At 36.4% G+C, this 24,722-nt stretch overlaps 1 protein-coding gene across 2 annotated transcripts in view; it reads right to left on the bottom strand.

Moving 5' to 3' along the window:
- Positions 1–24,722, bottom strand: part of STRN3 (striatin, calmodulin binding protein 3) — a 134,012-nt gene that overhangs the window by 36,549 nt on the left and 72,741 nt on the right. For both annotated transcript variants that reach the window (XM_011994756.1, XM_011994757.1), the window contains exons 2-7: positions 24,357–24,460; positions 23,842–23,915; positions 19,321–19,402; positions 15,889–16,062; positions 5,561–5,690; positions 4,616–4,757 (exon numbers count right to left, since the gene is read on the bottom strand). In XM_011994756.1, coding sequence (XP_011850146.1) covers positions 4,616–4,757; positions 5,561–5,690; positions 15,889–16,062; positions 19,321–19,402; positions 23,842–23,915; positions 24,357–24,460 — 706 coding nt within the window. The remainder of the gene's footprint in view (positions 1–4,615; positions 4,758–5,560; positions 5,691–15,888; positions 16,063–19,320; positions 19,403–23,841; positions 23,916–24,356; positions 24,461–24,722) is intronic.

The following is a 24,722-nucleotide window of genomic DNA, read 5'->3' as shown; positions in this document are numbered from 1 at the left end:
GTTTTTCCTGTTACAATTGTCGTAACTTTTTCCCTGATGGTTAGACCACCTATGATCACAGGTGGTCAGTATGTGAAAAGCTAAATCCTAAGCTTTAAATTAATTTGCTAACTTGAATTACTTGAAACTAAGTTACTCATGACTAAAAGTTACACCTAAGATTATCTGTCAAATCCACAAATTGTAATGCTGTTTGTAATACAGTTATAAAGAGAAAATTCACTTTACTCAATTCACATGCACTCAAATCATGAAGTTTCCTGAAAACTACACTGCATCAGGAATCCTTCTGTAAACTTATTGAATATACTAAGAAAAATGGGATCTCAACAATTAATCATTTGCACTCATCTTAATGAAGTTAACAATTCTTAATTTCAACTACTTAAAGCAAGATAAATTGATACATTATGAGCAAATATTTTTTAAACCTCACAGAGACCAAAAAAACTTAAGTTGTATAAAGGTTATATAGGAAATCAGATAGAAGAGAAAAATTTAATAAGAGCCAAACAGTTTTCTAAAAGACCTGTGTAGAGAGAATAAAACTGTGAACAGCTCTAATGTTGACAAAGAGAGTGGAGTGAAAATGCAGAGAGAATAAAAAAAAGGATAAACTTAAGGAAAAAATATTACTTGCAAGATAATCTCAAATCTAGAAAACAAAAGTAAATTTAGGCAGTGCAAAGAACAGGTTGGTGAATGCATATGTGCACAAACAACATCCTGAAACTTGCCTGGTAAGTAACAGCTGTTTGATATTGCTTATAAGAAACAGATAAGAGCAAAAGGGAAGAGGCAGCATAATCTTCTACATATTAATCCTGTTTTTAAAAAATCTAGGGGGAAAAAATACCAAGAAATGAGGTTGAATCATTTACGGTAACTTTTATGTCTAAAAGAAAACACAAATATGCATAAGAAAGTTGACTCCTGACAGCTCAAACCCACAAAAACATGAAATTCTACTATGGCAATTCTGATTACCAAAGCAGAGGAATTATACACATCTATTAACTGTCGCATAAATTTGTAACTAACTTTATGCATATACTTATACTTTATCCATTATACTTAAGTACAAACATTCAGGTGCTAATTGTATTTTGTAGTTCTATAAATCTCTACAGATCAGTTTCAAAGATAGGAGACAATAAATGAACAGTCTTAAAATGCCTAGTCTCCACGAAAGAAAAAGCAAAATAGAAATGCCAACTATTGTTTTTGATAATTAGAAGAACTAAAAATCACTAATATTAAACTCAGACTATCTAACACAGATGACACTGAAAAGAGAGTTAGAAAGCTTGCCAAAAGGCAGTGGTTTCATAAGATAAAAAAAAAATTCAAAGTCAGAGATAAATTGTCGATTGCTAATATACAAAATAAAAACTAGATTCTCTAATGTAAGGACTACAGAGTATGTTTCATTAAGACAAGACTTACATTTTTAAAAAATCAGTGCTCTTTTACTCAATAATTCAAATCTGGGCCGGGCATCGTGGCTCACACCTGTAATCCCAGAACTTTGGGAGGCCGTGCGGGTGGATCACCTGAGGTCAGGAGTTCAAGACCAGTTTGGCCAACATGGTGAAACCCTGTCTCTATTAAAAACAGAAAAACTGGCCGGGCATGGTGGCACACGCCTGTAATCCCAGCTACTCTGGAGGCTGAGGCAGGAGAATCACTTGAATCCAGGAGGCGGAGGTTGCAGTGAGTCGAGATCGTTACATTGCACTCCAGCCTGGGTAACAGAGTGAGACACTGTCTCAAAAAAAAAAAAAAAAAAAAATCTGAAAGCTACCACTTTCCTATTTATAAATATATTCAAATTTTTAGAAAACGAATTCCATAAATATAAAGAGTGTTTGCATATTCATCGTCTTTGCTTTGGAAAAAATGACTATGACATCTTGTTGAGTAAAGATGAAGAACTTTGGAAACACTGCATAAATCACTTGACAGTTTTCATTTCTCACAGAAAAAAAACTATTTGAACCATCTTGTACTTAAATGAGTTATTTTCCTTCATCAAGAACTTAAAATGTTTTAAAGATAATATTTCCGTCTTGTCTGGAAGTAAGAGACCTTTCCAATTATTTCCACTTAACACAGGAGACACCAGCACTGTCAAATAATGATAGTAAAAAGCAAAGTATTGAGAGTTGTCTTAAAACTCTGCTCTACAATCAAAAGTCTTCAGACAGAAGGACCAATCAGTTGTACATAATATGGGAACTATTATCAAAGAAATAATGCCATTCCATACCAATTACATTCCTGAATTTTTTCTTTATCCTTTTGACTAAATTTCTAGCAACTTTAGGCTAAGGAAACAGGAGTAAGTACGTGTCAAGATTTAGCTAAAAAGATACTCGATAAATATTTTGATCATTTTCTTTTTAATGAAAATAATCTAAATGTGCATCATAGGGTTCTGGTTAAATAAAATCATGGCACATTATTGACAGAATGTTATCCAGCTATTAAAAATGATGCTGATTGGGCATGGTGGCTCATGCCTGTAATCCCAGTAGTTTAGGAGGCCAAGGCAGGCAGATTGCTTGAGTCCAGGAGTTCAAGACTAGCCTGAGCAACATGGCCAAACTCAGTCTCTACAAAAAAAAAAAAAAAAAAAAGGCAAAAATTAGCCAGGTGTGGTCACACGCCTGTGGTCTCAATTATTCAAGAGGCTGAGGTGGGAGGACCCCTTGAGCCTGGGAGGTGAAGGTCACAGTGAGCCAAGATTGCACCATGGCACCCCAGCCTGGGCAACAAAGCGAGATCCTGTTTAAAAAAACAAAAGGGGGGATGCAGAAGAACCATGTGTTAAGTGAAAAGTGTGCATTACAAATCAACATTGAGCAAACGCCTTATTTTACTAAATAAATAAATATATATACACACGCTTATAAAAAATATTCATCTTCACATGTATTTGTAGGTTCTAAGTTTTCTAAAACACACTTGTATTACAAAATAATTATATATTTATATAATTACAAAACAATCAGGAAAAAAGCAATACTTTTGAAAATACTGGAAAAAGGTATTTCCAACATTGATTGTCTGCACAGAGAAGCTAAAAGAAAAGTTAAATATTTTTACTGTTTCTCCTGAGCAATGCTGATTTTGAAGAAAGGTACTCTTCTAAAACACAATCATTTTCAAATAAGTACAAAAATGTAGTCTAGAAGGTAATTGTGGAGTTTTCTCATGTTTGAATTAATGTGTCTCTTCTATTTCCATTTAGAAGAAGAAAGAAGTGAAGGTCTGAAAATAATGCTTAAGAACTATAATAAGAAAACTGGTGGCAAAATTCAAATCTTTTAAGTACCTGATTCATTTTTTATATCAAGATAATAAATGTACCATATATTAGGTTTTTTCTCTCTTGCTATTAGCAATATTTGGTTTAAACACATAAATGAGGCATCTTTTAAAAGCGAAGTGTTTGCTATCAAAGTAGTTTTAAAAAAAAATCTAGTGATTATTCTTCTTGCTTGTAATTAAGCAAAACTTTGATGCATTAAAATAACCTTCTCCAGGTTGGGCACGGTGGCTCATGCCTCTAATCCCAGCACCCTGGGAGGCCAAGGCCAGTGGATCGCGAGGTCAAGAGATCGAGACCATCCTGGCCAACATGGTAAAACCTCGCCTCTACTAAAAATACAAAAATTGGCTGGGTGTGGTGGTGTACACCTGTAGTCCCAGCTACTCGGGATGCCAAGGTAGGAGAATCACTTGAACCTGGGAGGCGAAGTTGCAGTGAGCCAAGATTGCACCACTGCACTGCAGCCTGGCGACAGAGTGAGACTCCATCTCAAAAAAAAAAATAATAATAAAATAAATAATAACCTTCTCCAATAAAGCTCAGTAAACACACTTTGTTCTACCTACCAGACAACATGCCGATATTAAATGAGGAATGCATGAACATATTTACTAGGAAAAACATTAAGGACGCCAGCTATTCATTTAAAGTATTTTTTACACTTATTTTACCTCCTAATGGGGTTTTTAACCATGTACAGATAGAGAATGGTTTTCTCTTAGTTATGGCTGAATCATTATTAACACAATGTACCACTTCCAAAGTTTAGGCCCTAACATTTTGCACACTGAATATTATAGGTAATAAAGTGTAGTATCTTCATTAAATTGTGCTCAATATAGAGCTATAATTCAGGATGAGTAGCTTTATTCTTTCTTAGTAATTAGTCAGATAATACTATATGGACATACTGAGTGTTAAATCGTCCTAAATCTAGAATATCAAATGAAACAATGGGAATGTTCAAAACTGAATACATACATTTTTAAAAATCTACTAAAAGGAAAGAAATTGGATTTCCAAATCAATTAAATGTTTCAACTTTAAATCCAGACAAATTCTAAAAATCAAAATCCACCAAAAGCCATATATATTAAAGTTTAGTCACCAAATTTAAATAAATTGGTACAAAATACGTTGCTATTATTCAATACCACTTCCCCTTGCTCTCAGTTTAACTGCCACCATACACTGATACACACATTCCACATAAAATATTTAATAATAATCCATCATTAAGGGCTAGATTTCCTCCCACCCCCTATTTCTTTATCATCTTACCCCATTCTGTGCCATCCCCCGAACTCCGTGCTTCTCCAGCTCCTTCACCATCTTCAGCAGTCACTAAAAAATCAAATTCTTTCAGTGCTTCCTCAGTATCAGGATCGTCAGTTAGGTCGGCAGCTAAACCTTCATTACCTATCTGTAAATAGAATATAAACCAAGAACTACTTTTATCCTAAATGGAAAAGGGATGCTTTAATATCGTCACATAACTACATTTACACACCCATTTTAAAATTACTTGGACCCAAAATTTTAGATTTCCCATGTAATTTACAAATCCCAAATTATACTTTAGCTAAATGGTTCAACAGTGCTGTGCCAAGACTGATCTAAGTAATGTGGCACTAAAAATGGTTTAAGTGCTAATCATCAAGAGCAGTTAACTTCTTAAATTACAGTACATTCACAGTTAGTCCTCCACTAAAGAACCAGTCACTTATTTGCATTCTGATGTGTTATGTTGAACTGACCTCATAAATGGGAAACTGCATGCTTAGCCCTTCACTCATAGAGATATGGCATAGTAACTAATTTAAGTTCATAGCTGTGATAATTGTAATAGTGCTTTACCTTTCAGAACAAAAAATAAATAAAAAGGATCAAAATCCCTATTCACTCAAATAGACGTTATACATACAGAATGTGTCCAAGAAAAAACTGAAAACTGATTTTGCAGACCAGAAACTTTTGTGGAACATCGTCATTTTTTTCTTACATAACTGTAAAATCTCAAATACCCACAATTAAACCTACCCACCTGTTGCAGCACACCAACACGGCACATGTATACATATTTAACAAACCTGCACATTGTGCACAGGTACCCTAGAACTTAAAGTATAATTTTTTAAAAAATGGTAATAGCACACACGTAAAAAAAAATTCCTATTCCAACTATATGAATATATAGCTAATAAGAATATAAAAGCTAATTCCTACTTTGTGTTTATTTATCCGATGTTTGTCTTTTCCTTCTGGGATGCCTTCAATCATGTCGTTTTCCTCTTCTTCATCACTGTCATCAGCATTTTCTAAGAAATTGAATGTCTCCAGAACATCACCAGAGGACCTGTGTGAAGGAAAAAAGATGAATCCAACTATTCCAATGGTTGGATCTAATATTTCTTTCTGGTTCCCATTTTAAATCAATTCTTAAAACTAAAGAGATTTGAATGACTACCTACTGTCTGAGGACTTTATTCAAGAAAAAAAGTTTGAAAGATTTATGTTCTACAACTGAAATAAAAGTAATTATTCTCTGCTGACTTTCTCCAAAGTTCATTGTCCAAAATATTTTAGGTAATTACTGCAACAAATTAAAATCCTATAGTATTAGACACTCAAACACATATTATTAGTTCTGAAAATAAAGCCATCATAAATGAGCAACTGAAACTTAGTATTTCTTATAACTACAACCTCTTACAGTTTGGTCTAAATGTTTGAGGACTAAAACAGCAAATACCAAAGTTTATCAGGTGGGGCCAGGGACAGTGCTTCATAACTGTAATCCCAGCACTTTGGGAGGTGAATGGGAGGAGACCGCTTGAGCCTAGAGTTCAAGACCATCCTGGGCAACATAGTGAAACCCACCTTCAAAAAAAAATATTAGCTGGGTATGGTGTCATGTGCCTACAGTCTCAGCTACTCAGCGGGCTGGGATAGGAGGATTCTTTGAGCCCAGGAGGTTGAGGCTGCAGTGAGCTATTGACTATACACTGCATTCCAGCCTGGGTGACAGAGCAAGACCCTGTCTCAAAATGAAAACAAAAAAAACTTAAAAATAATTTATCAAGCAGCTCAGATTTAAATTTATAGTACATCAGATATAAAACATCCCAATCCATTTCACAGACTGTCTTAGCTAGAAAAAATAACTCAAAATCTATTAAATAAATACTTTTAAGTCTTGTAGAATCACTCATTTAACAGGTCATAGGGACAATCTATTTTATCCACTTAACTAAATCTTTTAACTAATTTGAGTTTCTCTATGCACACACAAAAAAAGGTTTTCATATAGTTGTTTAAATGTTTAACAATAAAGGCAGCAACAAAACAGCAGAAAATTCAGCCGAACAAAGACTTTCACCATGAAAAGTCTCTGCTCTGCCACTAAGTAGCTGCTTGAATTTGGCCAAACCATTTATATCTTTTGGCCTCAATTTCTTTACCTGTAAATTGTGGGGGCTGAATTAGATTATCTCAAATGTCTTTACTAAGAGTACATGGTAACAAAAAGAAAAATAATATAAAACTCAGGGAGGGTTTTTGCCCCCCTCTCTGATTGGTTCACTCCATTAGTCCAAATTAAATATATAACACAATTCAGATTATACTTGTCTCTTGGTTTCCATGAGGCATTGGTTCTAGGATACACACCTCCCTGTCATGCTCAAGTCCCTAAGCACATTCTCCCTATAGTATACTTTAAATCATCTCCAGACTATTTATAATACCTAATACAATATAAATACTACATAAATAGGTGTCATACAGTATTTTTAAATTTGCATTATTTTAATTTTTAATTGTCATTTTTTTCAATGTGGTATTTTGAATCCATAGGTGCAGAACCTACACAGAAAGGGCTGACTATATTTTTAAAACAGCATTAACAAAGAGTGTTAATAGGCTGTACTATATCCCACCCAATCCAGCACATAGTTTAAAGGAACTGTATAATGAATGAATGTAGGAGATGGTTTTTTCAAATGCAAATTAGTAAAAACAACCACAAATCTACGAGAACAAAATGTACTTTCAGCTCAAAATTTACAATATAACTTAATATTTGGATATTAAATGAAAGGCAAAGAATGCATTTGATAAAAGTAGCGTATCAATGATACAATAATTTAAAAGAATTTTAAGATATATTTGTTTTGAACTTTGAAAAATTAAGTACTCCTGCTCCTTGGATAGAAATTTCTGTCTCTAAAGTGAGAGTGCCTCCTGTTTCCAGGTTTTAAAAACTGTATTTAATCACAACAACATATGTGCATGGCTTTAAAAGTCAAATGGAACACAGTGCATAAAAGCAAGAATTCGTCAATCGGATTTCACCAAAATTATTAACATTTGCTCTTTGAAAGACATCAAGAGAATGTAAAGAAAAGCCTATAAATTGTGAAAAAATATTTGCAAGTTGTATTTCATGAAAAACTTGTGTCAAGGGTATATAAAGAACACTTAAACCATAACAGTAACAAAACAATAAAAAATGGGGAAATATTTCAAATAGATATTGCATCATAATGATAGGTGGAATACAAATAAGCATATGAACAGATGCTCAACATCATTAGTCTTTAGGGAAATGAAAATTAAAGGATCATGGACTGTGAAAGGTCTCAGGTTTTTCCCGGTCTTCATGCTAACAACCTAGCCTATTACTGTTTCATGGATCCTGAAATAAGTCATAAAATTGAGACAGAGACAAGAATTCTCTTCAGGAGCACAGGAAGTAATAGGACCATGTTTGCTGAATTTCCTTTGCCCAGGTCCCACAAGGGTGGCAAGGAGGTAATCGGGTAGATGTTACACTTACAGTTCGTTTGAATCATAGCGGAGGAACTCTGAGCTTAGGGAACTTGAATCATTTATATTGAACAGTAAGCATGACTTCCCAGAAGACTGTCTCTATCTTACAATGTTGGTTGTTATATAAATATCCTTAAATAGATAGTCCAGAATAAAAGGGCAATATGTGTCTCTGCTCACAGGATGTTTAGAAACATGAGAGATCAGTGGAGAATTGTCTCTAAAAAACAAAACAAAAATGAGGAAGTGTCACAAACTTATAAGAATGACTAAAATTAAGGAACACAGTCTGGAGTGGAGTTTATAAAGAGTAGAAAAAGATTAGAATTGCTGAGTTGAAGAATGAAGTAAGGAATCAGCCAGTGAAGAAAAAGAAAAGATTTGTCAGACAACTTTTAGGGCTCTACTGAAGTTAGCTAAGAATAATTTGGGGATCATGAGTATCGTAAATCTTTTGTTGCTGTTGCTGTTGCTGCAGTTGCTAAAATGAAGTTCTGCTTGCTAGGAAATACTTAGGAGAAAAAAGCCAAATTGTTCTAAATACATTGACAAGGCATACAATGAGTAACAATAGAGTCTCCTGTCCTATTCTTCTCTATCTTTGATTCCCACACAGTAGGAAAAATCATTTTAAACTTATTTTTAAAGAAGCTTCCTTTGTTATTTACCCTATTTGTTATAAATAACATGCTTAGATTGCTATTTCTTGATAAAAATGTAGTTCCCTCACAATCTCCATCCCACATCTATACTTCCACCCATAACAGTAATATAGTTACATCAGTTTACTTTTTGTTATATTAATATTCCATGGTTACATTGTAAGTACATATTAATATTTCCATTTAAATCACATTACAATGACTCTAATTCCTTTCTTTTATATATAGTTTTCCTGAAATAACTGCCTAGTGTGGTTTTTTTTAATTGCCTGGTTTTCCAAGGATGTTACCACTATTCTTCTCTGAAATCTGCCATGGTCTGAATGTTTGTGTCCCTCAGCAAAATTCCTATTTTGAAACCTAATCCCCAATATGATGGTATTGACAGGTGGGCCTTTGGGAGGTGGCTAGGTCATGAGGACAGAGTTCTCATGAATACGATTAGTACTCTTATAAAAATAAGAGGCCCAAAGGAGCCTGCCTTCTCCACCACGTGAAAATCCAGTGGGAAGTCAGCAGTCTGCAACCCAGAAAAGGGTCTTCACCAGAACCCAACCATGCTGACACATTGATCTTAGACTTCCCAACCTCCTGAGCTGTGAGAAATAAATTTCTATTGTTTATACGCTACTCAGTCTATGGTATTTTGTTAAAGCAGCCCAGAAGGACTGAGAATATGGCTATGTCTTGTCAAGCTGCTGATTTAACTTCTGCATGATAGGACACAGGCCCAGCCATTTCACTGACATATCCCAATTTTCAGTACCATTAGGCCTTTCCTATTAATGTGATTCGACACATGTGTGCCAACATACTGGAAGTCAAACAGTAGGAGAACACAGGAGATCTCAATGCTCTGCTGGAGCATTTCACACAACTCTGCTGTTTTCATTTAATACAATAACCCCATCTTTCAGTTGTTTTATTTCTTAAGAAAACAGAGCCGGGCACGGTGGCTCAAGCCTGTAATCCCAGCACTTTGGGAGGCCGAGACAGGCGGATCACGAGGTCAGGAGATCGAGACCATCCTGGCTAACACGGTGAAACCCTGTCTCTACTAAAAAATACAAAAAACTAGCCGGGAGAGGTGGCGAGCGTCTGTAGTCCCAGCTACTCAGGAGGCTGAGGCAGGAGAATGGCGTAAACCTGGGAGGCGGAGCTTGCAGTGAGCTGAGATCCGGCCACTGCGCTCCAGCCTGGGCAACAAAGCGAGACTCTGTCTCCAAAAAAAAAAAAAAACAGAAATCACTGGTGGAAAACACACTACCATTTTTTGCGGTAGGGGAGGGGTGGTATTAAACCAGGTTCACAAAATGAAAGAGAGGATTTCACATTGTGTTTCTTAAACTTTTATCCCCCCTAAGATGGAGTCTCCCTTTGTCGCCCAGGCTGGAGGACAGTGGCACAATCTTGGCTCACTGCAACCTCTGCCTACCAGGTTCAAGCAATTCTCATGCCTCAGCCTCCCTAGTACCTGGGATTACAGGCGCCTGCCACCATGCCTGGCTAATTTTTGTGCTTTTAGTAGAGATGGAGTTTTACCGTGTTGGCTGGACTGGTCTCAAACTCCTGATCTCAAGTGATCTGCCCACCTAAGCCTCCCAAAGTGCTGGGATTACAGGCATGAGCCACCATGCCCAGCCTGTGCTTCTTAAATAAACTTTAAACCAATTCTCTGTTCATACCCCTATTTAAACCTCACCAAATACATATAATTCCTTAGCCTTTGTGGCCTTACTGGAATTCTATGACTTGAATTGGCTTGTTCCTTTTCTTCATACTATCACTCTCAAATGCACTTATGTTTAATAAGCTTTCTCAGGGTCACTCAGTCAGTTGCCATTCCTCCATTTTCTTTCTGGATTCGAAATTGTTAAATTCTCTCTATCTCACGGACAGTACACTCTCTAATTCTTTCTGTATGTCATTGTTTTTTTTGTTGTTGTTCTTTTGTGTTAATGCATCTTAAGCCCTTCACTGTCCTTTTAGCAAAATTTCTGAAAGGCACACAAGTAAAATGTGACTTTAACCTACCATATTTAAAATGGAAGTCTCCATCTGTGGATAATTTTTCTCTTTGCCAACTGTTTATTTACTACCCTCTCTCATTCTAAAAAGACAACAGAATCTTAAAAATAAATATATCCCGATGAAAGGGTAAATAAAATGAAGCCAAAGGTAAGGTTGCTAAGTAAAAGACTAAATGTGTCAATGCATTTTCTTTTTTTTTTTTGAGACGGAGTCTCATTCTGTCGCCCAGGCTGGAGTGCAGTGGCCGGATCTCAGCTCACTGCAAGCTCCACCTCCCGGGTTTACGCCATTCTCCTGCCTCAGCCTCCCGAGTAACTGGGACTACAGGCGCCCGCCACCTCGCCCGGCTAGTTTTTTGTATTTTTTAGTAGAGACGGGGTTTCACCGTGTTAGCCAGGATGGTCTCGATCTCCTGACCTCGTGATCCACCCGTCTCGGCCTCCCAAAGTGCTGGGATTACAGGCTTGAGCCACCGCGCCCAGCCGTCAATGCATTTTCTAGAGGAGGCCCACAAATTTGGCCCTGAGATTCCAAACAGGGTTAAAAAAAGAGGTGGGAGGGGAGCAACAACTGGAGGTTCAAAGGTAAATAAGACCAGTTATTAAGAAACAGCACAACTTTTCCCAGTTGTAAGATCTAAGAGAACTTTCCCAATGAATACTCATAAAGTAGATGCTTTGTGTTATGATGCTCTATACAACCACAACATCCCTACCATAAATCAAGAAATACAATAGTGTCACTCACTCGGTAGCATCTAATAAACACTAGTCTTGGTGGGAGTCACACTTCAACTAGATACACAATATTTCCTAATAGTTAACAATTATGTAACACTTACTATGTGCCAGGCATTGTTCTAAATGCTTTACATTAATTCATTCCTTCCTCATATCAATCCTATGATACTCATTTTACAAATAAGGAAAGTAATGTTCCCTGTCCAAAGTTACGGCTAGTAACCAGTGGTTAAGTTAGGATTCAAATCCAGTCTGTCTTCAGAATTCATATTCTTAATCATTAGGCATACTGCCTCTAAAATACGAATCTAAAATTTACCATCCTCTACTTATGGACATTAAGACTGCTTCTAATTTTCTCCTATTAATAAATAAGAATGTAATAAACATATTTTGCTGAAATCTTGATCCACATGTTATATCATTTTCTTATTCCTAGGGGTTTTCAAATGGCCCTAATAATGGCTCAACCACACACACCTACATTAGGGCAGAATCAGAAAATGTCAGTGTACTCGTTAAGAAGAAAGCCTTGATTAAAACAACTATTTCCGGCCAGGCACAGTGGCTCATGCCTGTAATCCTAGCACTTTAGGAGGCCGAGGAAGGAGGGTTGCTTGAGGCAGGAGGGTTGCTTGAGTCCAGGAGTTCAAGATCAGCCTGGGGAACATAATGAGGTCCCATCTCTACAAAAACTTAAAAAACCAGCCAGGTGTGGTGGCGCGTGGCTGTAGTCCCAGCTACTCTGGAGGATGAAGTGCGAGGACTGCTTGAGCCTGGGAAGTTGTGGCTGCAGTGAGCTGTTGATTATGCCACTGCACTCCAGCCTGGGCAACAGGGCAAGATACCATTCAAAACAACACTAAGCAAATAAACAAACAACTATTACCTAAATGTCCATCAACAGGTAAAGAAATAAAGAAAATGTAGCATATGCGTACACCGGAATATCGTTAGTTACGAAAAGAAGGAAATCCTGTCATATGTGACAACATGAATGAACCGTGAGGACATTATGCTAAGTAAAATAAGCTAATCACAGAGGGACAAGCATTGCATGAGTCCAATCATGAGGTACTTAAAGCAGTCAAACCCAGAAACACAAAGTAGAATAGTGGTTGCCAGGGGTCGGAGGGAGGAGGAAATGGGGAGCTGCTGTTCAAAAGTTATGGTTTCCAGTCATACCAGATGAAAAAGTTCCAGAGAGCTGCTGTACAACATTGTACCTCTGTTAACAAAATTGCACACTTTAAAGTTTGTTGAGAGGGCAGATCTCATGTTATGTGTTTAACATACATGCACGCACACAAACTCCAAAAAAATATCAAAATCTTAATTTTGCAAAAGCAAGAAGCTTTACAAGGAGAAGATATAGCTTATCAAGGATCTTTGTAAGATGATACTAAGAGTGAGGGGGAAAAAAACGAAAGGATCTTTGATTCAGATTCAGAGTCACTGGTGGTATAGCAAACCTCTATTGCTGTAAAATATTTATAAATTCTATGAACTACGTGGGTGACCAGTTTGGCTAAAAATACTTCATAATATTTGTGCTTTTTCTCTTATGCTACAAAGCACTCTATTTCTGAAATCACAGTATAGAAAATAAGGGCTCTATTTGATGTCAAACTGACTTTAATAGTCATTTCTCAGAAATAAAAACTCTTAAATCAAAGGCTTAATTTTTAACCTTACAGAAAAAAAATACACATACACATGTGTGTGTATATAAATCTATATATACACACATATATGTGTTATGTGTATATATAGATATATTTATATATACACACACTTTTTTTTTTTTTTTTTTTGAGATGGAGTCTCGCTCTGTCACCCAGGCCGGAGTGCAATGGCATGATCTCAGCTCACTGCAACCTTCGCCTCCTGGTTAAAGCGATCCTCCCACCTCAGTCTCCCAAGTAGCTGGGATTACAAGCATGCGCCCAGCTAATTTTTGTATTTTTAGTAGAGATGGGGTTTCACCATGTTGGTGAACAGGCTAGTCTCAAACTCCTGACCTCAAGTGATTCACCTGCCTCAGCCTTCCAAAGTGCTGGGATTATAGACAAGAGCTACTGCGCCCAGTTGACCAGAATATATTTTAGATAACTGCACAATATCATAAAATACATCTAGGGCATGAAATAATGTTTATAAACTATACACATTATTTATTTATTAAGCTCTAAATGACCTCAATGAACTCATCTGGTTTTTTTCTCATTTTCTTTGTCTTTCTAACCTATGTTACTCAGGGTAACGTCTCATGGTAAAAATGCTTAACTCCTTGTATTTATCAAGTCTATATTAATCAAAAGCGTATCTGTTAGACAGTAACAAGTGTTGATGAGGATGTGGAGAAATCAGAATCCTTTTAGTACTGCTGGTGGGAAGGTAAAATAGTGCAACTACCTTGGAAAAGAGTTTGGCAGGTCATCAATCTTCTTCATTAGTCCAAAACTTGGAACCAACCCACATACCCTTCACCTGTATAAGAAACACATAATGAAGGCCGGGTGTGGTGGCTGAGGCCTGTAATCCCAGCACTCTGGAAGGCCAATGAGGGCAGACTGCTCGAGCCCAGGAGTTCAAGACCTGGGCAACATGGCAAAACCCCGTCTCTACAAAAATTAGCCAGGCATGGTGTTGTGAACCTGTGGTCCCAGCTACTCGGGAGGCTGAGGTGGGAGGATCACCTGAGCCCAGGGAGCAAGGCTTCAGTGAGCCAGGCTTCAGTGAGCCGTGATCACATCACTGTACTCCAGCCTGGAGAACTGAGTAAGATCTGTCTCAAAAATAATAACAATAATAATGAAATAAAAAAGAAACACAAACCAAATGTAGTATATCCATAAGGGAATATTACTTGGAAATAAAAAAGAATGAAGCACTGATGCATGCTATAACATGTATAAACCTTGAAAATATGCTAAGTGAAAGAAGCCACTCACAGAAGACCACTTATATGAAATATCCAGAATATACAAATCTACAGAGACAGAGAGTAGATTAGTGGTAGCCTGGGGTTGGGAGACAGGGGGAAATGGAGAGTAGCCACCTAATGGGTACGGGGTTTCTTTTAGGGCTGATGAAAAGGTTCTAAACTTCGATTGTAGTGATAGCTGAACAATTCTGTAAGTATTCTAAAAACTATTAAATTGTATTTTTTAATGGGTAAATTTTATGATATGTAAATTATATTTCAATAAATGTTTTTATCTGGTAGCTTTCTGAATCCAAACACAAAGAAAAGCCTTGTTTCTTTCACACTAGTGTCTAAATAACCATTGCTTATTCTAGTGAGAGTAGCATTATAATTAATATAGAAAAATAAATTTTTCTAGCAAAAATTTTAAAATAAGGATGTTAAAATAGCTCTGAACTACATGAAATCAGCCTCAAATCTGATTCTGCACCTATTTCGAACTACAGTCATTCTCTTGTTATCAAAATTTAACAGGTTGGGCATGGTGGCTCATGCCTATAATCCCAGCACTTTTGGAGGCTGAGGTGGGCGCATTGCTTAAGGCCAGGAGTTTGAGACCAGCCTGGGCAACAGAGCAAGAACCCGTCTCCACAAAAAATTTTTAAAAATTAGCTGGGCATAGTGGTGCATGCCTGGAATCTGAGCAACTCAGGAGGCTGAGGTGGGAGGATCACTTGAGCATGGGAGTCAGAGGCTGCAATGAGCCAGCAGCACACCAGTGCACTCCAGCCTGGGCAATGAAGCCAGACCCTGACTCAAAAAACAAACACACACCAACTTAACATAGATAAAATTTAAAAGCCATTAAATAGAAAATTTAGAAAATTTATTTGCCCATGGTACCATGGAGTGGGGTGGGAGATGGCTAGGTCTTTAACTCTGAACTCAGTTTGTTTTAAAAATGGTTAATAGCAGCCGGGTGCGGTGGCTCACACCTGTAATCCCAGCACTTTGGGAGGCTGAGGCAGGTGGACCACCTGAGGTCAGGAGTTCGCAACCAGCCTGGCCAATGCGGTGAAATGCCGTCTCAACTAAAAATACAAAAAATTAGCCAGGAGTGGTGGTGGGTGCCTGTAATCCCAGCTACTCAGGAGGCTGAGGCAGGAGAACTGCTTGAGCCTGGGAGGCAGAGGTTGCAGTGAGCTGAGATCGCGCCATTGCACTTCAGACTAGGCGACAAGAGCAAGACTCCGTATCAAAAAAAAAAAAAAATGTTAATGGCAGTAACAAGGAGCTAAACAGATTAACAGTAATAATATCCATAATATCCATTATATAAACTATGTTAAGTATAAATCATACCTTTTTATTTCTTGTCCCTTTTGCTTAGGAGATTCACCTCCATTCAGGATCTGTTCTAAATTCTTTGTTTCTACTGATCCATTTGGTTCTGAATTAGATAGTCCAAGTAATGACCTTACCCGCTGAGACCGTACATCTAATATTGTATCTGTATAACCTACTTCCTGAAGATACCTGTAAGAGAAAACAAATATTAAAATCCACATATTGTTAACATTTGCCAGACTCAAAATCGTATCAATTTTAGAAAAACCCATAATCCTATAAAACATGCTCTCCCTTTGTCTCAGTATCTTTCTTCTCTACAGACTAGTTCCAGTTCTAAGAGAACTATACCAATTACAAACGAAATTTAAATTAAAAAGCATATAGTATGGTTAACACTGATTAAGAGCCAATTATCTCAAAACCCAAGAAGTCTTAAAACACTTTTAGGATTATGTACGCACACATACATCTTTAAATTTCCATACACACAGAACCACACATTTTTTAAATTTATACACACACACATTTTTAAATTTATACACACATATACACACAAACACAACACACACACATACATTTTGTAATTTCCAAGGAGCAGTAAAGAATGAGTAGAACTCAATCTTAGCACACAGATATACTAAGTTTAAACCTGGGGTTGTTAACTAGAGATTGATGAACACATTAATTCTCCTTCTAGGATCTAAGATCTCACAGCACTCCTCTAGTCCTGTGATTTTCAATCTTTCACTGTATCTAAACAAGGAACTTAACCTAGGATCTAAGATGAGACTGGAAAAGAAGAAAAGGACTAGATTATGATACAAAGATAATGAGTTGTGAATGGCTTTGTGATAAATTAAAGTATTTAAGAGGGTAATGAAGGACGCTTAAAAGAAACTTTAAATACTGCTGGCAGAAGAACAAAAGATTTTTAGGTGAATGCTAAAAAGACTTGATCAGGACACTAACACAGCAAGAAGTAAAAATGGAGAAAGAATAAATGTGAGAAAAATAAGAAGATATAATCTTTCTGACATGATGCATAAATATATATGGAAGTAGAATGAAAAAACAAGTAAGAACTTTGCACAATTTTCAGGTTTCTAGCTTGGATGGTCAGATGATGGGTACGTTCAAAAATATTATATAGAGTCAGAATCAAGTTTATAGAGTACCTATCAGACAACCATACAGTGTCTATAAAAAAATACAAGTGACAACGTTTATTAGGCACATGGATGACACAAATCAAAAGCTCAGAAGAGACTGGCCTGGGTCTACAGATTTGGGTCATTAATCTTTGGTAATATTTGAAGCCATGGATTTAAATGAAGTCACTGAGAGAATAACCATAAATAAGGACAGAAAGTCTGGGTATACAAACATCCAAAGGACTAGAATTATAATAAAAACTCAAAGGAAAATGAAAATATTTGAGAAATTAGAGGGAAAAAATGATAGCAGAGAGTGCTGTCATGGAAGCAAAAATAAAAGTTTCAAGAAAGAATAGTTAATGCCAAATTTTTCCAAGATACCAATTATAACAAAAAAGGTCTCTTGAATATGTTTGTGATAGCTGCTTCAGAGAAACGTCAAAATGGAAAACAGACAGACAGCTGACAAATGAACAAGGCGGCAGACTATGGAGATAAACTACCCTTAACAAGTTTGGCTATAAAGTCACAGGGAAAGATAAAGGTGGCAAGAGACTAAATTGTAAATCAGGCAATGGGATTAAGCATTTATGAGAGGAATACTGTCCAAGTGATTTCTCTACTGTCCAGAAGAGCTGTCCTCACTTTTCTTCTAAAAAATGCAGTCCTCTCTTGGGGAGAACAGCTCCCATCATACTCTAACCATTTGGTCTGAATGAACTGCCAAGATCTTACACAACCCAGGTATGAATTGGCAATTATTTGATCAGTCAGGACTCATGGGCAATTATTTGATTAGTCAGGACAATACAGAGTATTCTCTGACATACAGAAAAAAAGTGGTTTTTCAGAAGAATAAACCTGAGACAGAGAGGGGTAGAAAATCAAGTAAGAATGTCTTTAGAGTTTCCAGTCTGAGACGGCCTCCAAGCTACCCTAGCTCTTCACTTCCTGACACTTGGTTGTTCACTATTTCCTTCAATTCTGCTAGTTATCCAGCATCCTTCCAATCAATAATCTATTCTTTTCTTCAAATTTTAGTCACTTATAAGCAGAGCCTCCGTCTCACAAAAAAAAAAAAAAAAAAAAAAAAAAAAAAAAAACCCACACATTTACAGAAAGGAAAGTGTTAAGGGAATTGTCACCTGACAGCCTTCATATTTTCCATGAAGCAGAGCCTGAAGTGCTTTAATGAAATAAAGAAGAATGGGCTGAGATACGGTAAAAGTTCAGAATATCCACTGAGGACAATGGAAGCAGGGGGTGGCCAAGGGTTATGGAAAAAGGTTCTCTACAATGTTTGGACAGGAAACTATGAATACGTAATAGTATTCACATGATTCTATAGTTTTTATCCAAGAGTTAACTAGAAAGAGGCAGACAGAATGAACTAGGGCTAGAGCTTTTCAGGTAAATTTAGTAAAATGACTGGTGAGGAAGTGGTAAGCAGTGGGCAGCAAGAAAATTAAGGGTACTAGATAAGGGTGATCAATTATGGAGTCTAAGCTGGAGCTAGGGAAACAGAAATAAAATAAAAGCAACCATAGGTAGAAGAGCTAAAGAGAAAAATGATATAGTTAAGGATTTAAAAATCATGGTAAAGTCAGAGCGCAAATAACACAATGGTCAGAGGTGGAATGCATGATGACTGTCCTGTCCAGACTATGAAATATTCTAAAGACAGTTCTACAAGATTAAGGGTGAAGGTAAAGATACCTAGAGTAGAAAAGGCTGAATAACTGAAAATCACCCAGGATATCAGTAGGACATAAATTTCAAAATTTTCAAAATATAAGGAAAATAATACATGAAAGACAAAAAACAAGATTTGCCAGAGAAATACTTCTAACACACCAAGTAAGTCAAAATTCAAAAAAGCTCCTTAAAAATTCAACTAAAAGGAAAATTTGGCAATCCACTTCTGAAAAGTTTCAGATGAATTCAACTAAATTCATTTTCTAGACCAGTCACACCCCCACTGAAAAGAAATGTGTGAATTCTGCACTGACAGGAATGGAGGGCTCTAGGAAGTATGAATTCTGTATTGTTTTTATTCTGCTCAAGTCATCCAGTCTTTTAGACATTCTACCCTGCAAGTAAGAAGACAACATCATCCTGAAACTCAGAGGAAACAAACTTTTAAAAAGATCCAAGCATCTCACAACAAAAAAGCAGCAATACAAAAAACATACACATTGTCCCAATATAATTTTTTACTTGTAAATTGATTCAATATAAACACTTTCATACCTAGATCCTTAAAGAAAGCTGAAAATAAATAATTACTCACTGTCTTAAAAGCTGTCTGCCTTGCTTCCACGTTAACTGGCTATTCTGAGGTGCTGTGGGAGCCTCTGTGTCTTTGGTTTCTTCTAAAAATTAAGAAAAAAAGGTTTTACATACATTATTTCAACTCCTGAAAATACTGCCAAAGTTTTCTTAGGGATAAATTCCCATAAAAACATACCTAAATATTTTATAAAGGACAGGAAAAAATTAAGTTTTATCTAAGTATTAACTGTGGGTCACTCATTTTAAATGTGTTTGTCCTAATAACCCAATGACTTAAGTACTATGTCCCCCATTTTAAAACAGGGAAAACCCAAGTGTACTTTATTAGTATCAAGGATTCAAAAATCAAACGAACAGGAGATAAAATATTATTAGAACTGATTTCTTTTTTCTTTCTTTCTTTTTCTTTTTTGAGACAGGGTCTCACTCTGTCACCCAGGCTGTTGTACAGTGGCACCATCTCGGTTCACTGCAGTCTTGACTTCCCTGGGCTCCAGAGATCCCACTGCAGTCTCTGGAGCAGCTGGGACCACCGGCATGTACCACCATATCCAGCTAATTTTTGTATTTTGAAGAGAGGTTTTGCCGTGTTGCCCAATCTGGTCTCAAACTCCTAGGCGCAAGGGATCCACCCGCCTCAACTTCTTAAAGTGCTGGGATTACAGGTGTGAACCACCATGCCTGGCAATTTAGTTTTTTTTTTAACTACTAGAATTCTGCTGAGTCGATTGCCTTTGAAATTAAAAAGCTGTGGCGGGGCGCAGTGGCTGAAGCCTGTAATCCCAGCACTTTGGGAGGCTGAGGTGGACAGATCACTTGAGCATGGGAGTTCAACACCAGCATGAGCAACATGGTGAAACCCCGTCTCTAGCAAAAATACAAAAATTAACCAGGCATGGTGGCACATGCCTGTAATCCCATCTACTCGGGAGGCTGAGGTAAAAGGATCGCTTGAACCCAGGAGGCGGAGGTTACAGTGAGCCAAGATTGCACCACTGCACTACAGCCTGGGCGACAGAGCAAGACTGTGTCTTAAAAAAAAAAAGAGTTTAATAAACAGTATGATTTCAGATTAATCTCTCAACAAGCATCTCCAGAACAAAATTTAAAACTATTGACATTTATATCACAGAAATATTTCCCCATAAGTTCCCATTATTAACATAAAGACATGGTGAAGAAGAGAGGGACTTAGAAGATCAACCCTCATACTGAATGTTGAGGACTCTGTGAGGCTCCTAAGCTCCTCAAAGTCACTTAGTACCTGCTGGTAGTGATTCAAATATCCTCTTCAGACATTATTTCTCTAACCCTAACAATCCAATTAGTAATACCTCTAGCTGGGAACAGTGGCTAAGGTCTGCAATCCCAGCATTTTGGGAGGACAAGGCAGGTGGGTCGCTTGAGCCCAGGGGTTCAAAACCAGTCTGGGAAACATGTCAAAACCTTATCTCTAGAAAAAATGCAAAAATTAGCCAGGCATGGTGGCACGTGCCTGTAGTCCCAGCTACTTGGGAGGCTGAGGTGGGAGGATTGCATGAGCCTGGGAGACAGAGATTGCAGTGAGCCAAGATCACACTACTGCACTCCAACCTGGGCAACAGAGCGAGACCCTGTCTCAAAAAAACCCAAAAAACACTTCTTATTCTACCCCAAAAGTAAGCATTTCTTTGATTTCCAGAAATAATTATTTCAAATAGTCCCCCTGCTGATTTTTCTATTTATAACACTTTTAAATTACATATAACACATAATCACTGGAGAAAAAAATACTAAAAAAAAGAAGAAATACAACTGCCTAAAACCCTATTACCAAGAGATAACAACTGGTAGTGCTTTAGTGTTTATCATTTCATATTTTCTACCTGAAAATATACATAATACAACCCCACCCTTTTAAAAAATGTGCCAATGTATATACTGCACTATAATCTGCTTCTGACACTAAATGTACCTTGAACATTCTCTGTATGGCAATACAGATTAACACAAAAAATGATTGCATAACATTCTATAGAAAACATATACCTATTTAACCAATCCCCTAATGTTGAAATTAGTTTCCATTTTCTATTATAAATAATGTTGCTAAGGATATTCTTGAAGTACACCAAGTGTATAGCTCAAGGAATTTTTGAACACGCCCATGTAACCAGTACCTAGATGAAGAAACGAAACACTATCAGCATCCCCAAAAGCCTTCCTTGTGCCCTCCAGTCACTAGCCACTCCAAAAAGGATATGAACGCTATCTTGATTTCTAAAATTACTGAGATTTTTGAATATGATGTAATAATTTCTTCAATTTTCATTTTATGTGATTAAACCATGTTGTCACATTTTTAGTTTGCTCACTTTTGTTGCTAAACAGCATTCTATTATGCTAACATATCACAATGTACTTATCCATTTATTCTGATTCTGAAGACTGTTCTAGTTGTTTCTAGATTTTCACTTTAAATAATGAGGCTATGAACATTCTTACACAAGCTTCATGATGAACATATATATGCCTTTTGAGGAGTGGAGTTACTGGATCATAGGGTATGTATATAAATATTTTTGAGACAGGGTCTCACTTTGTCATCCAAGAGGGAGTAGAGTGGTGTGAACAAAATTCACTGTCACCTTGACCTCCCGGGCTCATGCAATCCTCCTACTTCAGCCCCCTAAATGCTGGGCTACAGGCATGTAACACCAAGCCTGGGTAATTTTTGTATTTTTGGTAGAGATGAGGTTTTACCATATTGTCCAGGCTGGTCTTGAACTCCTGGGATCAAGTGATGCAATGCCTCGGCTTCCCAAAATGCTAGGATTACAGGAGTGAACCACTGCCCCTGGCCTAGGATATGTATGTTATATCCTCTTTAGTAATAGTCACAGTGTCAAGTCACTTTCAGAGCAGCATTATCCATTTATAATCCTAACACCAATGTCTACGAATTCTGGTTACTCCACATCCTCAACACTTAATATTGACTCTTTTGCATTTTAGCCATTCTGGTCAGTGTCTAATTATATTCCATCATGGTTTTAAGTTGTATTTTCTTAATAACTAATAAAAATCAAGCAACATTTCATATTTTTATTGGCCATTTATATATCCTCTTCTATGGTGTGTCTTTTTAAGTCTTTTGCCCATTATTCTATCTGACCATTTGTTTTCTAAATGTAGAAGAAAGGGAACTCTTTTATATTTGAATATAACCTGTTTATAAGGTTAGGTTTAGGCCAAATCTATTTATTTTACTGAGAGAGGGGTATAAATACTCACGTATCTTCTACTTTGATCAAATCAATATTTTGTACATTTTCTTTCCCATATTGGGTATATAAAAGGGACACTGTTTCATTTAATATTATCTCCATATATACTCTGACGTAAATAATTCTATAACATTTTGTTCACACGATGTATTTTTGCCCATCCCTTTGTTTGGTTTTCCACTGAACACCCTGACAAATTTTTCTATATAACTGAAAACATTTTACTTCACTGTTATTGTGTGTCCTGTAAAGAAAATACTTGGATATTATTTTATTCCTCAACTTGAGGAACTTTTAATATTTAGGTTAATACAGATAAAAACAGATTTGTTTTGCCACAATTTCAGTTGCAAGCAAAAAAGATTTATCTTGCTTTATACAAACTGTTACACTGGGACCACCTAGCCAATTCTGACTCTGCTTAGCCTCTACTGCAGGTACAACGTGGCTTTAACTAGCCTCCCTTCTTTACACAGACCAAGCCCTACAGTTCTAGAAGTGTGTGCTTATTTTCTGAATATTCTAGCCATACTGGAAATAAAATGAGTCAAAAAAAAAAAAAAAAAAAGCTCTGAATTAACCGGGTATTTTTCTGGTGAAGTCACTCTACTCCCTTTAACTGCAAAGAGACGACTATAATAATCATGGCTCAGAACAAACAGACCTTTCATGTTTCTGTTCCTGATTTTTGCTTTTTTCAAGGAGGAGATTCTAATATAGTTTCCTGGCATCAGAATAAGCCTTCATAACCACTGAAAAGCCAGGTCAAAGAAAACCTATGCCACTCCCATCTTGGTCTCTTAATTTTATATATATGATAACAAACGGAAGCTCTAATAAAGTTCTACTGCTAAGACTGAAAGTGTTAAAGATTAAAAAATAAATCAACTGCAAATTGTATGTATGGTGTGTGTTTCTGCCAAGTTCTACGTACTTAATATTGAACTCAAAAACAAGTAAATTTTTAAAATTTACTGTAATACCTAAACTTCCTTACCTTTCAGCTCAAATTACTACCATAAATGCAACCACACTTTTACATAGATTTCAACTCAAGGATAAGACAAGTTGCCTTAGGATTAAGATGTACATGAAACCATTTATTTTTATTCATTTAATATTTTTTCCCAAATTCCAGACAGTTTACAATAGTCATTCTCTAATATTATCAAACCAAAATGTGGGTAAAGGGAACATGTCTATATATAAAAAATGAATTAAAAAAAAAAAAGCAACAGAAGAATCAAGTTTACCTGACTCAAAGGTTGGCATTTTCAAGTCACCTTGGTTCAGTTCCGTGCCATATTTTAATTTGTGATATTTTGCCCTGAAAATTTAATCACAAATTAGTAATAATAACTTCTTCCTTTTGTCACTCTTGTTTTATATTATTCCAATAACAAAACATAATATGAATGTTTGTTTCTTTAAACTTTGTTTGCAAAGAACGTTGAAGATTCTATTGCTGTAAAAGAAAAAAATGTAAGTTTCCCAAGTAACACATATCCAAAAGTTAAAAAAAGATCAATTATCCTTTGTCTTTTTTTTAAGTTCCAAAATTTAGATTCTGTAACAAAACACATTTCAATTGAAGTATCTTAATCTCTTTTGCCTTTCTTTCCCAAGTACGAATCAAATCAAGATAGCATCATGTATTTGGGCAAGGATTTGTACCTTTCAAAAAAAGCTGCCAAATACAGAGTACAATGGTATACATGAGTACACTATTGTTCTACTTTTTTCATGTAACAAAATGACGCACACATACCTTTCTTGTTTTAATGCATACTCTAACATCTTTATTCTTCTTACTAAGTCCTTCTTCAGATTCTCTTGACCTTTTCTTTCTCCTTGTAGAAATGCAATCCGGGCCTAAAAACATAAAAGATGCATTTATTTACATTTTCCCTTAACCATACATAGGAAACTGAAAAATGGAAAACAATAAATGCAAACTTTTGCACTTGACTCATGATATCAAGATTTTAAATTCATAAAAATGGGCCAGGCAATGGCTCACACCTGTAATCTCAGCACTTTGGTAGGCCAAGGCAGTAGGATTTCTTGAGACAAGGAGTTTTAGACCAGCCTATGAAACACAGCGAGACCTCATCTCTACAAAAAATTTTAAAAA

This window comes from Mandrillus leucophaeus, unplaced genomic scaffold (genome assembly GCF_000951045.1).
Source record: "Mandrillus leucophaeus isolate KB7577 unplaced genomic scaffold, Mleu.le_1.0 Scaffold460, whole genome shotgun sequence".
NCBI classification, from domain to species: domain Eukaryota; kingdom Metazoa; phylum Chordata; class Mammalia; order Primates; family Cercopithecidae; genus Mandrillus; species Mandrillus leucophaeus.
The sequence above is the reverse complement of the archived record's forward strand: the minus strand, read 5'-3'. Positions and strand labels throughout refer to the sequence as shown.